Genomic DNA, 14,524 nt, shown 5'->3' with positions numbered 1-14,524 from the left:
TGAAATTATGTGTTGCATTCAGGTTTCGGATAAAAGCATGAGGTTTCATAAGAAAAATATTTTCTTTTTAACATAAAAAATAAAGTATCATTTCAGACTGTACAATTTACATAAAATACTACTTTGCATGACATTATGCCATACTAAGAGATGAACGCGATGATAAATGTAATTAAAACGATGAAAATAAATTTTAAAATAATGCAAACGCACTCTATAGACAATAAGAAGCTAGCATGGCTATAAATAAAATAAACAATGCTGTACAGCTATTCAAGGATTCACACAAATCCTTCCTAAATACCGGCTAGAGACGGTAAAACAGGTATGTATTGCAAATTTGGTTTTGCTGGGAGATTTACTCGACCTGAATTAGAATAATGTGTGCACTGAGCCAGCTAGCTCGATCCCGTACTCAATTTATTGCAGGTAAAAATGATAAGTTTACTGTCGTAAAGGAATTCCGAACCGAGCTTTGCAATAATTTCTGCAGCTTCTGATTAATTTTTGTCATTTCTTTTTACTTTTGTTTCATTAGTTTAAATTAAAGCATCTACGTATGTTTTACTATCAATAATATTAACTTTATGTATTACTGTAGTCTTATCAGCTATGTATCAGAAATCTTTGACTTCTTTCTTAAACCTACGATATTTTGACTGTTTGTTACCTAAATGCTTAGTATCTCGTCAGTCTTAAGGATCCTCAGCTTTGATGTCTTCGGTTCCTTTCTTGTTCCTGTACTCCCAGCCTTGGTATGCCAGGTCTTGAGGACTCTCATTCTCCCTGAAGGAAATACCTCCTGAGCCGTATTTGTGACCCTGAAATTGTAAAAAGTTTTGATTAGAACACTAATTTATTAAATGATTAGTTAGTCAGTTGGGACCAGATGCTGTGGCGCAACTTAGAGGAGGTGAGTTGATAGATTGACTAATAGCCAGTAGTATTGATGAGCAAACAATTCGATCTTCAGCAAATGGTAGTGATAGTTCTTATAAAAATGATAAAAAAGCTATTTAAAATATTTAAACTTACTTGATAAGTTTCATAGTGAGAAGGCGCGTAATGCGATGGCGGTGACTCCCGGTAGGGTCCGAGCCCAATGCCGGCTGGACTGTACTGCGGCCCGGAGTAGTGCCCGGGGGAAAATGGTGACGAGTTAGGCTTGCAGAACTTGAAGTAGCCGATAACACCTGGAATATGAAAAGGCATCAATGAGTAAACTGATTTAAAAAATATTATTTTATATAAGATTATGATTATTAAGACTTAATTACATTTTACTTAATATAATGTTGTGTGGAAATAAATAAATGTCCAATGTTATTTTTTACATTGACCCGACCGGGGGTCGAACCCGGGACCTCAGAGCTAGCATCTTGAAACCACTCGACCACGGAGGTCGTCTTCGTTGTCGGTCGTGGATGTAGGTACATAATATCACATTAAGTTTGTTGGTTAAATAGTTGGTTCCTTAAAAAAAAAACAGTTGTCGACCGAAAGCTTAGCTAAACATTGAATTTAACTAAGATTCTTTTAATATAGAAACCAGTAAAAACTTTTTATACAAAAGCAAAGAACGTACCTGGGATGATAAGAGCCATGAAACCGAGGAACTTCTTGAAGCTGGCGAGACCTAAGATGAGGGGTAAGAAGAGGAGCAGCTTCAACTTGAACAGCTTGAGGATCAACAGCATAGGGATGATCAGCTTCTTCAACTTGTGGTGACCTGGGACAATTGAGATAGTTTTCTGTGTTATTCACGTGTCAATATTCCAGTATTTGGATTATATTTTCGCATTTGAAACGACTTGTTTAAAGTAAAGAAAGGCAGTCCTTAAGAAATAATTGATAAACTCTCATTTTTTTTATCTTATTCATCCAATTAGAGATATCTACACAAACATTGTGAAGCTGTAGAGTTTGACTATTTTTCAATCTAATGCGCTTATTTTGAATATTTGCAAAGGGACATAATCTTCAAAACGCGAAATTTGGGGTAATTTTTTCGGAACACTAATTGTAAAACAGGTAGATCCCAGTTCCATTGCAGACACGTTTCATGCTAATCAGCGCGGTGACCCACGATAGCTATCCGTGCATTCATTTACTCCAGTACCTATAACCGCATTTAAATTTTGACCACGTCAAAGCGAATCGATATGTCCGTCGTTTGGCTAACTGTTCAATAATTCCAATGGGCCTTTGGCGCAATGCTTGCATCGTAGAGGCATCGTTAAATTTTAGTGCACCCGTTTGATGCCAATACATGCATTCATATGCTAATTTGATATTGGATTGAACCAAACAATTATTATCTAGTGCTTTTATATTGTTGATTTTACTAATAGACGCACTTTATTAAGTTTGTTTATTATGACAAGTTTGGAAGGCATAAGTATTATTTTGTACAAAAGTCCAAAGGTGTTTTTGATATTTCAATTAATAATTTCAAGAAGCGATTTATTCCTTCATTAAAATTTTCGTATTCTATTATTATAATTTATTTAATACCAGTAACAAAATGTACTCCCTCATGTATATTATGTAATTAAATCCATGAAACTGTCATGTCGGAACATAAATACCTTTAGTCACACTAACATTACTACACTATTGGACATTGCAGTTAAGACTCAAGTGAGTTTCTCAAGCTGTACTAAATCCTTTTAATAAAAAATATGTTTCCAGAATAAACTTACGGAAAGGAGCATTCTTGTTTTCAATGACGTCATCATCTGAGAATTGTTCAATGAAGCGAGGAGCGATCACTCCGCGTGACGTCACCTCATCATCGAGCTGCATCTCCAGAGCTGTCGATCTTAGGAACCTGGTGGCAGATAAGATCAAATAAAAATTTGGAAACTCTTCTGTGTTGTGAGGGAACTTGGGTGTTATTTCATTGGGGTTATTGTTTCGTTCGCAATTAAATCCGAATTCATTTAACAGTATTTTTGGACTTCTTGTGACTTATTTCACAAAAGTTCGAAACTGCCAAATTGATTCATGCCACATCACTTTCTAGACGAAATGTAGATGATACGATACAAATAGTGCAAAAAGAGGTATTTAGTAACATTTGACATACAGATACTTAAAATAAATAGTAACCCGTTTGATTGGCGTCTAGTTTCAAGTCATTAAAATGTGTATTGTTCTAAGCTTATACTGAAATTTGATCTATTTTAAGAAAACCCTTTTCAAAATCATACCATGAACTAGAAAGGTCGACTGTTTCAACTCTAGTTCATGATATGTCACAAGCCTTGTGACAGGTTGACAAAGGTTACCCTCCTGAAATTGAAGGTGTTTTGTTCCACGAAAATACTTTGATTCATAAAGACATTATCATGAGTGTAATCATCAAATGTCAACTTAAACTAAGCCTCTTATAGCATTACTAGTGATATTGTGAGAGATAGCACATTAGTCTGTGCGTAAAGCTATCTCGCTCTTATGTCGGTGAGAATTCCCTTAGGCGTTGTAAGCTCACGAGTCCCTAATCATTCTTTATCAGAAGCGGTTAATGTCAGATTCACTTATTTTTACATAAAAGTAAGTAGATGGACCGTACCTAAATGTTTCATTTTGTGACGACAGCAGAGAAAATAGTTTTTGTTTTGCTAGATTCAAAGTTAGTATGGGATTGGCAAGTCAGTTTCAGTTAAAATTACTGGATTTTAGCATTCGCGTTTAAAATAAATTTTTGGACTTGGCTTCGACTATTTCTATTTTCTGGTTAAATACAGAAGCGAAATAGTTTTCAATTGTTTGGAAGCAGACAAACATTTCTCTAACCCTGTTAAGCATATATTGTTTCGCTAACTCTGCCATGTAAGTGCTTGCTCTAATAGTTTTGGAAGAAATAGAAACACGTTTATATCCGAAGAAACTTTTTAGTATGCCATCTGAAACATTACAGTTGGAGTAAAATTCTCCAAAATACAATAGAATTTGGTTAGCACAGAACAAGTTTTGTTTCTCGTATTTGAATAAGTTTTAAGGCTTGTTGTATGCAAATGAAGTTATTTGGTCTGGTCTAGAATTTTGGCAATAATACGCAGGACCGGTGCCAAGATCGTATTTCGAATATTATTTTGGATTATACGGAATTATTGGAGTGTGTAATATGTATTAGAAGGCCTGATGGGTTTCCTTTGAGTTTTCTGTTCGAATGGAAAAAAATATCCACATATACTTAACTACCTACGAAAGTTATACCTTATTTATACTAAGTCTAATAGTGTTTGTTTTCGGTAGAGTGTAGTAGTGAAACTGAGGTACGAAACGTATTAAGAGTAATCAAACTTGGTTCTGTATAGAAAAGGAGATCTTGCAAAAATGGACAATCAAGTATTACACTCAAATTATACAGGATAATATTTTCATTGGTACATTGCCTATGTGGTGTTATTTTGCCACCTAGAAGTTATAGAAAAACATCTTAATTAGAACACTTGAATTTTTTGAGTCTTGCTTCGAAATTTTTGATTTATGACATAGTACTAAATAATTTGCCCCTCTTTACATAGAAGTCCTTTCCCACTATTTCTGGGCCGGTATTACTGCATGATTATGACTTACCTCTCAATCTTCCTCATGCCGAACTTAACAAGTGCCTCCCAATCAGAATCCTCGCTTCGTGGCTGGGACTCGAGCTGCGGCGGTTCGTGAGTAAGCGCACGAGCTTGGGATTCTACCTTCACTAGCACTGCGTTTTCTGATAGCCTGGAATAAGTAGGTTTACATTTAAAATCCTGAATGGATGTATTAAAGTGGTTAAGGTTTTGTCTTGAATAATTTTCTACAGCAATTGGTCGAATTGTGGCAAAAAAATTTAACGTTATCAAATTAATAAGGATGATGGATTAGACATGTCTTTAGGGTTTTGATGTAGAAAGTAAATTAGTATAATCATCAACATCACGATTTGACAAAAACAAAATATTTTATTTTTAAAACAATTAATAGCAATTGAAATCTCGTTTCCACTAAAACCGATAACAACGAGCCCCTAAAGCAGTTCTAAACGATTTACTCAAGCTTGACCCTGTCAGATGCAATTCATGTTTTTTTTTTCTACTTTGATACCTACCTACTTGAGTTCTCATGATAAACAAATATTTAGACTCACTGGTAAGCCGGTTTATCGAAGAAGTCGTCAAAGGACCTCAAGGCTTGAGCCTTGAAGCAGTCAGCGAGGTCTCCGTTGATGCACTGCTGTGTCGACTGCTGGATGTAAGGGTCCTGATCCTCTCCGAACCCGAGCCAGTCCAGGAGACCACGGCCTTGGGCTTGAGGCTGTAATTAATTAAGGAAACTTGTTTTTTATCTCTCTAACTTTAGCTCTAAAAACAGGACTATCAACCACTATTTTTCATTTTGACAACAGCCCTGTTTTGAAGGTTATGAAATGTATGGCTAAAAACCTTTTCAGTCTTCCTATGCTATTGGAAGATCAACTTACAGATCGTCCCCTATCCCCTCCAAAGTTAAGACTCCTCCCCTCCCCTTCCTCCTTCGGGGCCTGGTCAGGCAGCCTGATGCCGCCATCTCCTCTAGATTGCAGCGTCAGCAGCGCCGCTATCACCATCATCAGCCATTTCGCTTGACTCAACATTTTTGACGATCTGAAAAAGAAGGATTACTTTCTTAAGTCTTTGGCTCAGATCAATAATGGAGATTATTTATTTGTAAAAAACACGAGCCTACTGTACCAACTCCAGCATCAGCCGTCAACGTGAATTCAAAATGATTGTTACATCAGCGTGTTGCAATACGTTAACTTAAATACTCAAATCCGACAGAATAATATATTGTCACCACAAGTTTGGAACTTATCCTAAGCCTGTATTAGGTATTTTTGGGTAGTAATGGTTGCATAAAGAAAACTAAGTAGGTATAAACCGATGACATTTTGGTCAATATTCAAAGAAAACAAAATGTTTACCTCGATACCAAGTATCACAGGTACAAACGATTTCAAATTATTTTTGTGTGTTTTGAAGTGATAAGGGTACTGGTTTAGTTACGTTTCGTTACGTGCGGTGTCGCTAGGGACTGCGGGTGTGTTTTTCCGAATGTATTCAAATTGTCAGCCTTAAGGGTATTTGTTGAACTTGTTTGAAATAACATGACCTATACGATATTTTGGGTATTTCCTAAGAGGATTTAGGATATCTGTGGCGTGCAGAGCTTTTTCGAGGTTTAGAAAATTGGAAATAGGTTCTGGATACACAACGTTCTTGCGCCTTTTTTTCATAATATTGCCCTATAAGTACATATTTATAGTCTCATTCGTATCAGTATTTTGAGGTTTTTTACATTCAGTCACCCTTCATCCTGCCTAAATTTTAAGCCGTTATGTAAATCAAGAAATTCCTTAAATTTTTGCCCTTCAAAACATTTAAAAAATAACGTAGGTATCACACGACGTATGACACATGGTTCAGGAAATAAAACGAATATAAAACTAGAAAACTGGATACACTCTGATATTCCTGACAATTCCCAAGACAGTCACCGCTAAAACTCGTTTGAAAAAGTCTCCGCAAATACAAAAACAGATACAGTCGCTTCATGTTTCATTTATGCTTCCACTGTTCACATGTGTGCCGTTTTAGTACAGTTGTCAACAAATTCTTCACCCCTTATTCATGAGCCAACATCGTCTGCAAAGACTTTACGAGAAAACACAACACGTCCATTACCTTGTTTTCAATTTGAAGTTTTTTTTTTACTTTTGATGTGTCTTTGCGATTCTATGAATGAATGAATACTTGAAGGAACTTTTCAATGAAATCTTTTCTATTATTCTAGGATGCCACTAATAAACAGGTAACGAAATGTATCGTGAAGAAACCTGGATTCCAAATATTGGAAGAATTCATGGAAGACATATTTCAACTCAGAAATGTCAGACTGGTATCTTTTTTTGCATCATCACCAACTGCGGTCATTTTCCCATCTACATTATTACTGATAGGCATTTCTGCAACGAAATCATTAAATAACAACAAAACATTATCTTTGAGAACATTAAAATCAAAATCATTTTTGATATCGTAATAGATTCATATTTTTCGTCAGTATTTCGCGTGTTCAACATCAAAAGCTTTGCCAATTAGTACATCAAATACGTTGGTAATGTTTGATCTAGCGCCTGATTAGCCTGACGCGTTCAATGTGTGCTTGCCAAGGGAATTATTCAAATGTTGCTTTATCAATAAGGAAAGATTTGGATGATGTAACAAACGAGAGAAAAGTATTAATAATATTTCTCTTTTTGTGTGAAAAATAAATTATAAAACAGATGTCTTTTAATCTTATAGTTCGTAATTTTATGATTGAACTTACCAAACTGGAAGTGCCTGGAACAAATCAAATTTTATATCTATCCCAGATGTACAATTAGATTGTGACGCAAGATGAACTTTAATAAGGAACCCGAGTTAATTCCGAAATGATTATTCGCGGTTAGAAATTGTCACAGACAAAATGCATGACGTTCAAAAGCCGTACTAACAAACGTCATACCCACAAAAACGAAACTTTCGACAAGAATACTTAACAAACAATATTTTTCCAATAGACAGTACACAGTTAGTCATACAATACATAATGTATAACACTTTCGTTTCTTGTTTTTGTTACTGCAGACGACCGCTGGCCGGTACCGTTTTCCTAGACAGAACTTCGACATACTTTCTAACTCCATATCAGCTGGCACATTGCACTTGCTTGTCCTCTAACTTGTGTTTGGTTTTTTTAACTGAAATGTGAAGTTGTGAAGTTCATGTCTTGTTAGTTATTAATTCACTTTTCTCGGAATGGTAGAACGTGGGCTGGATCTTGGGTGTTGTCTTGGAATATCTGTTATATCTCAAAGTGTACTCGTAACAAGTTTTATTTAAGTTGGCTGCACCATGTCACTTTTAAAGTGCTCAAAGGATTTTATAGTTAAAAGTTGAATAAACGTATGTCACCAAAATAATACAACTTTTGTTGTTCGGCAACCCAAGAAAAATATTGTCATTTGTGGATAGCTGACAAAAAATTGTTGCAAAAACCTTCAGTTATTTATAATTACATAGATGATTAGTTATTTTTTTATTCGGCTTTAAATACCCAGTAACGTTTTTAATATTTCAATGTAAATAATTTCTCTGATCTAATTATAATACTCGACAATGTCAATAACAATTGCCTACGTGACTTAGCGGCTGAACTGAATTTTGAGAAAGCGGCATATTTTGATCGAGTCATGCAAGAATTGTTTTTACATTAGTAAAGCCAGACCAGTATTTTATTGAGATAAGGTGAAGATGGTATGGCAATGCAAATGCGAATATGAAAGCAGTTTCATAGATCGTGAAGAATTTGTTGAGGGTGTTCATGGAAAGATTGTGAAAAATTATGTACGGTTAATAAAGAATTTTACAAATGGGACGAGTAATGCGATTCGACAAGTGAATAAATTAAATTACAAAAGTGTTTTCCATTTTCGTTTAATAAGGAACTACTTATCTCTTGTTATCACGGCTTGACTGTCAAAGATAAACAAATGAATGTTATAGTCCCAAGCATTTTTCTATTCATGGAAAAGAATCCCGTCGGAATTCCCCGTTCCTAAAACATCTGACTCCACAAATCGACCATACAATATAAAATGATTAAACCCTAACCATTCTTACACAAAGCCGAAAGTATGTGAACAGCATAAAGAATCAGGTCAAACCGAGATGAGACTTATAAATCTTTTTCTTCATCGCGGGATGGGATGAACTTGCCAGATATAGTGAGGGCAAGATAAACGTGTTATCATTAATCATCGCTTCTGTATTACTCCTGGGAGAAGGTGGGTCGGTCAATAATATTATTGTTGTGTAAGAGGTATTATGATGACTTGCAATAAGGTTTTAGTAAGCAGCTAAACTCTGGATATTATAATCACTAGACTAACAAACCAGTCAAAATTGACTAACAATATAGGGTGTTACTGTATGTTTAGCTTGCTTGCTTGCCTTTTTCCCACAGGGTGTATCTATAACGCCTGTTATTTTCTTCACAAATATTCCCGATCTCAGTACTCCTAGGTTTTCTTATCATTCCCGATACAAACGTAAAGTCCTTCGCTAATACGATACAAAACGTGTCTTTCAAACATAGTTCGATGCAACAATCTCATTTGTGTGAAGTCACGCGAGTAATAAGTTTCATACAAGAGATCTGAATAGTAGACGTTTTTGTGAAATTGAAAATGGAAAAAGTGAAGCGGTCTTGTGGTTGTATTCGGAGAAGGTTATTTGAAACGTGTTTTGAAGGAAAGAAGTTTAAATTATCTTAGAAAAGGTCTAGAGGGACTACCTTTACATCGCGGTTTCACCTGCATGGAAATCAGTTATTACTGCGAAAAGGAGTTTTACTCCGAGGAGTTTTTATATCCCTGCCATAATTTTATTAAATTTGTTCTAGCTGTTATGACATGAAGAGGTGACAAACACATATTCACACTCATAAACTTTTTGCAGACATGTCCATGTAATTTCTTCCATAGAGCAGGGGTGGAAAGGCCCTGATAGTTCTCTATCACATCTTAGATTAAAGTTCTCCACAAGGGCTCTGCATGTTGGACCCATCTCCCAGTGTATCCCTTCAAGGGCGCCGGGATACAAAAGAAATATAAATTCAAATGCTCTGCGAAGTAAGTCACGTTACTAAGAGAAACCAAAAACACGAACTAATAAACGATTACAATTCTCTATTACGAATTTATTCAGTGACATTTAACATTTATAACATTATTTTCATCAAAGGCATTCAGTTGACTAATTGGCTAAAGCTTGTTCTCCAATTAAATCAATTAACTCAGTTATGAAGACGTTTAATTAATTTAACATTAACTTAACATTTTGGAGACCTCTCGATTTCTCGATAATTTCTCGTTTGAATTAACATTGGTTAGACCATTAAAATAAATACTCGCAATTTTCAAGAAGTCAAACTTATAAGAGTAATCTTACATCAATTGAAAACAGCGTGATCAGCAAGATATGGGCTATTTTTATCCTTGTAATCCTATGAAATCGGGCTTTGATCGCGTGAAACCGCAAAACACAACTAGTATAGCAAGCAATAAGAAACAAATCATACCAAATGAAGCTAAAATTACTCGAGTTTTAATAGGAATAGAGAAAAACACAGTGCTTACTTTTAAACACGCAAAACAATTTTCACATGACGGAATTCAATACGGCACCGACACGATTTGAATTTGGAATACGTTTCGTTTAAAATGCATTGCAAGAGCGAGCGAGACGCACGACGCGCTACAGTGGACTGCGCATGCGTCGAGGAATAACGGTCGCCATATTGGAAGTACGAACGGTAAAGTAATTACACGTTGTTTAAAAAGTTTGAGGTTTTATGATCTAGTTAATTTTGATAAATAGACAGAGGCACAAAGACGAGTAGAATGTGGAACTTTTTAAAGCTCTTCATAGGCCTTTTGAACCAATTGTGCAGTCTAGTGCAAAAGGAGTAAATATACTATCATAAAAAGGGGCAAAAGCCTGCCTAAATAGTATGGATATTGATTTTGATTTGTAAAGCCAAAATCAGCTACAGATGAGATAATGTAAATATATTTTGAGTCAATTTGTGAATGATCTTACATGTTTGACTCAAACAAATATCACTACATGTTAAAGAGCGCATAACTCTTATTACATACAATTTGACAGTTTCAAACATACACATATTTAACTGCCAAATAAATCTCATTGTATTTGACAGTTTAATGTAGATTTCTGACAGGTGGCGCTACTGATTGGTCAGGTGATACCGTGCTACTTTCGCTATCTTCGCCATAATCCCTCCATAGGAATGAGATTTTGATACCGCATGACGAGAATTGTTATTGTTACTATAAAAGAGCCTCAAAAGAGCCTTATAAAAAACTATTCATTTTATTGATTTGAGTGGATATTATGTTGACAATAGTAATTTTAAATCGTGTACGGCAAACTTCAAAAAAATTAAGGATGACTTGAAACTTCAGACACAAATAATGCAAATACTAGTTCCAAAACTTATAGACAGGATAATGTACTCGTACATGTTATATAACTGTGTCTACAAAAGAGGTCTGTTGCATGTACAAATAACATAACCACGTCTCATTTAACATGTGAAAGACTATTTTGTTACAAAAGAACTATTTACATCAAATCCGATTAGAATTTTAAAGTATGACAAATGACGATTGCCTAAGAGAGTTTGTATTGTAACAATACAATAGATCCGAACACGGCCTAGCCAGTTACATGATTTTGGAAAACGATAAGGAAGACTATAATATTGTACCACAAGAAATGTGACAGAACTTTTTTTGATGTTAAAATGATTTGAACTTAAGAAAGAAGTACAAATAGAATGGAATTAACAAAAGGAGGTGTATGTCAAGCAGTACGATTAACCACGGTGAAAAATATGAAAAATAACATTCGAAATTCAAACTTTTTTATCTGTTAGGACGATATTAGGGTGAACGAAAGAGTTCGAATATTTGATTTATACGAATAGATATGATAGTGGTTGAGGTCACGATGCTAAACACATTGTGGGCGACGTGTCGCTAATTCGTGTATCCAACTTCATAAAAAATAAGATATCGTTCTTCTTGTAGCATTTGTCTTATATCATACACACAGTGCGCAATTTCACTCTACTCCGAAAAAAAAATATATACGTATGGTCGGCAAACAAGTTGATGAACGAAATCTGTTTCACCAATTTTATCTTTATTTAATGTCAGTTTTCAGTAGAATTTTAGTTTTAAAGCTATTTTCTATACCAATTCCAATACTGAGATATTTGTTTAGTTCTATCCAAAATCTACTACTTAATCTACTACTAAATAATCTACTTGAAAGTTTCATATTATCAACGCGCTTTTTTGCTGACTCTACGACAACACTGTCCATACAAGAGTTTTTTTTCGTTAACATGTCAATTCGTGCCGCGACCCTAATTCCAAGTTCAGTGCTCCATCATTTTGTCCTGGTGGGAAACAAAAACTTCCTGTACCTCCCACAGCTGTGTTTGTGTGACCAGAATATTTATTTGTGTACGATGTGCGAAGATTTGGACGAGGTATATGCTTAAGCTGTTGTTTTTCTTAATAGTGGTTAAAGTTTTAAATGAATTGCGACACATAATAACAAATGAAATAAATTGTCACATCACTAATTGTACTGTGAATGGTCCAGGTTTTTCATTATCGAATTACCAATTGTAATTTGCGAATTTGCTTACGTTATATTTAATTTAGCAAAATCAATATAACTAATAAAAATTTATTTGATTTTAATTACTTAAGAAAGCTGGTCAACTAACCTACGGGAAGTTTTTTCTTTTCACGTAATTTTAAATATTGAATATTAAATGTGTTGTAAATTATTGCAGCAAAATTGGCCGTCTGACCCAAAAGGTACTTAAATGAAGATAGTACTTCTCTCAAATCTCGGAAATAAAATTACAACAAGACGAAAACGGTAGTATTACATAATAACGAAAACCAGACAGCTTTAATTCCATTTGTTAAGAGTTGAATTGTTTTCGTACGTTTCTCTAGCTAAATGCTTTTATATTCTGTGGCTGCTAAAGTCTCACTAATCGTGGTGAGACCAAATTCCTATATTATCAAAATAGATTCAACAGTCGTGATTAGAAACCCAACACGATTCATAGAAATGACCCACATAATAGAAACTGCCAGAATAGTTTCTGAAAGTCTTTTGTAACTGAAATAGAATTGAATTTAACCCGGATAAATGTTGTTTATTCTCAACTATCTGTTTGTATAAAAGGGTATTGTTGTTTATTAGTCTCCTTAAATTATGGTCTATGTCTCGGTTATTTGATTTTAAAATAATGTATTAAATAATTTTAATAGATAGTTAACTGTTAATTCTTTTTCTCTTTGTGATGATAGTACTTTAATAGATACAATACACAGAATATAATTTTTACTGCACGGATAGCCGAGTGTAGATCACAACGCCTAATTGAATGTGCGCGACGTGCTACTGGAGAAGCAGTTATTCTTTTGATCTACGAATGCTTTTTTTGAGTCTGGGTCTCTTTTTCTAAATCTTCCAAAGCACAGCGGAATAACGTGCACACACTCAGCGTTAGAGACAGTCTAATTGTCATTTAAAAGGGAAGTAAAAAAAATATTCGCTCCACTGGATCCCAATACCCAGATGTGCGAATACTTTAGGCACTCCAAACACCGCCACAACATTTGCACTTGCCAACAATTATGTCACATCCAAAACTTTACACATCGTTGTTCTTGACCTACTGTCGCTGAAGGATAACTTTCTAGCGGCCGTCATCTGGGCCATGGTGACGTCATGCCACTGTATGATTCACCCTGGATGGAGTAAGTGAAGCTTCGAAGTTTATTAATAAGGATATGAAGGTGAATCAGGTGTGCTAACCTAGTTGTTACGTAAAGGTATTTGTGTGAGGGAGTTATGGCGTTGATACCGATTTTAGTGCTTGATACAAGGGATTGGATAAGAAAATATGTTTTTGATGTTTTGATAATACGATTGAGTTATTTTTTCAATTAACGAGAAAAAGCTGTCATTTGGTCCCATGAAATCCCAAGTTTGGCTAAATAGTTTATTTAAAGTCGTAGATACGAAAAATCTAAAAACCCACGTTTTCAAATGTTATCAGAATCGGTCAAGCCGTTTTTATAGTTGTAAATTGCATTGTCATCGGGTTTCAAGGTACCTTCAAAATGTCAGCCTGCTAGTTTACCGGGAAGTGCCTCAAAATTGAGTTGCAAACATCCAACCGGAACGACAGACAAACAAGAAAGTGAGTTTATAAAAACGTGGGAAAATATGATCTACTGACATGATATATCTACGTAATCGATTTTAGAAGTGTCAGTTCTCTAGAGGGCCTGTAGTTCTTACAAACTGACTGACACTTAGGAACTTATCTATTAGTATAGCCTGTATAGCTTGCATTATACAAGCAAAAGTACTTTCACTGTTTCTTGCAAAGCATTCAACTGTGCGATGACTATGGGTCTAAGCTTCGTTCTATTTTCTCCTAGTCTGTGACAATAGCAAAAGATTTGCAGTAAGCTGAATGTTAAATATTTTGGTTTATAAAGAAAACTCCTAGGAAACTTAAATTGTTCTATTAGATAATATTGCGTGAGTGAAGCTATTGTTTTACTGTTGGCTAATATTATATCATGACAGGTTTTTTTTTACAAACATGAAAGCTGGTATTTTTTTGCAATTATCAATTGCTAGAGATATTTAGTTCATAATGGCTGAATAAATGAAGCATATATTATTATCTGTTCTCTCTATTCTTCTTATCTTCTTCATAAACATATGATCTTGACAAAAATGAATAATTTCACTTTTTATAATTATAAGGAACAATACAAGAGGAAGTAACGTCAAAACCGAGTTATAGACATGATAAGGGC

The 14,524-nt window shown here is 34.8% G+C and overlaps 1 protein-coding gene across 1 annotated transcript; it reads right to left on the bottom strand.

Annotated features, from left to right (window-relative positions):
• Positions 1-563: 563 nt before the first annotated feature.
• Positions 564-10,631, bottom strand: LOC113498828. The gene is made up of 8 exons (XM_026878973.1): positions 10,211-10,631; positions 5,468-5,630; positions 5,135-5,301; positions 4,585-4,728; positions 2,703-2,830; positions 1,586-1,729; positions 1,036-1,193; positions 564-821 (listed from the first exon to the last, which is right to left on the bottom strand). Exons 2-8 carry the CDS (start codon positions 5,618-5,620, stop codon positions 696-698), a joined length of 1,020 nt encoding a protein of 339 aa, XP_026734774.1. The 5' UTR covers positions 5,621-5,630; positions 10,211-10,631; the 3' UTR covers positions 564-695.
• Between the last annotated feature and the right edge of the window lie 3,893 nt (positions 10,632-14,524).

This window comes from Trichoplusia ni, chromosome 1, assembly GCF_003590095.1.
Source record: "Trichoplusia ni isolate ovarian cell line Hi5 chromosome 1, tn1, whole genome shotgun sequence".
Lineage (NCBI taxonomy): Eukaryota > Metazoa > Arthropoda > Insecta > Lepidoptera > Noctuidae > Trichoplusia > Trichoplusia ni.
The sequence above is the reverse complement of the archived record's forward strand: the minus strand, read 5'-3'. Positions and strand labels throughout refer to the sequence as shown.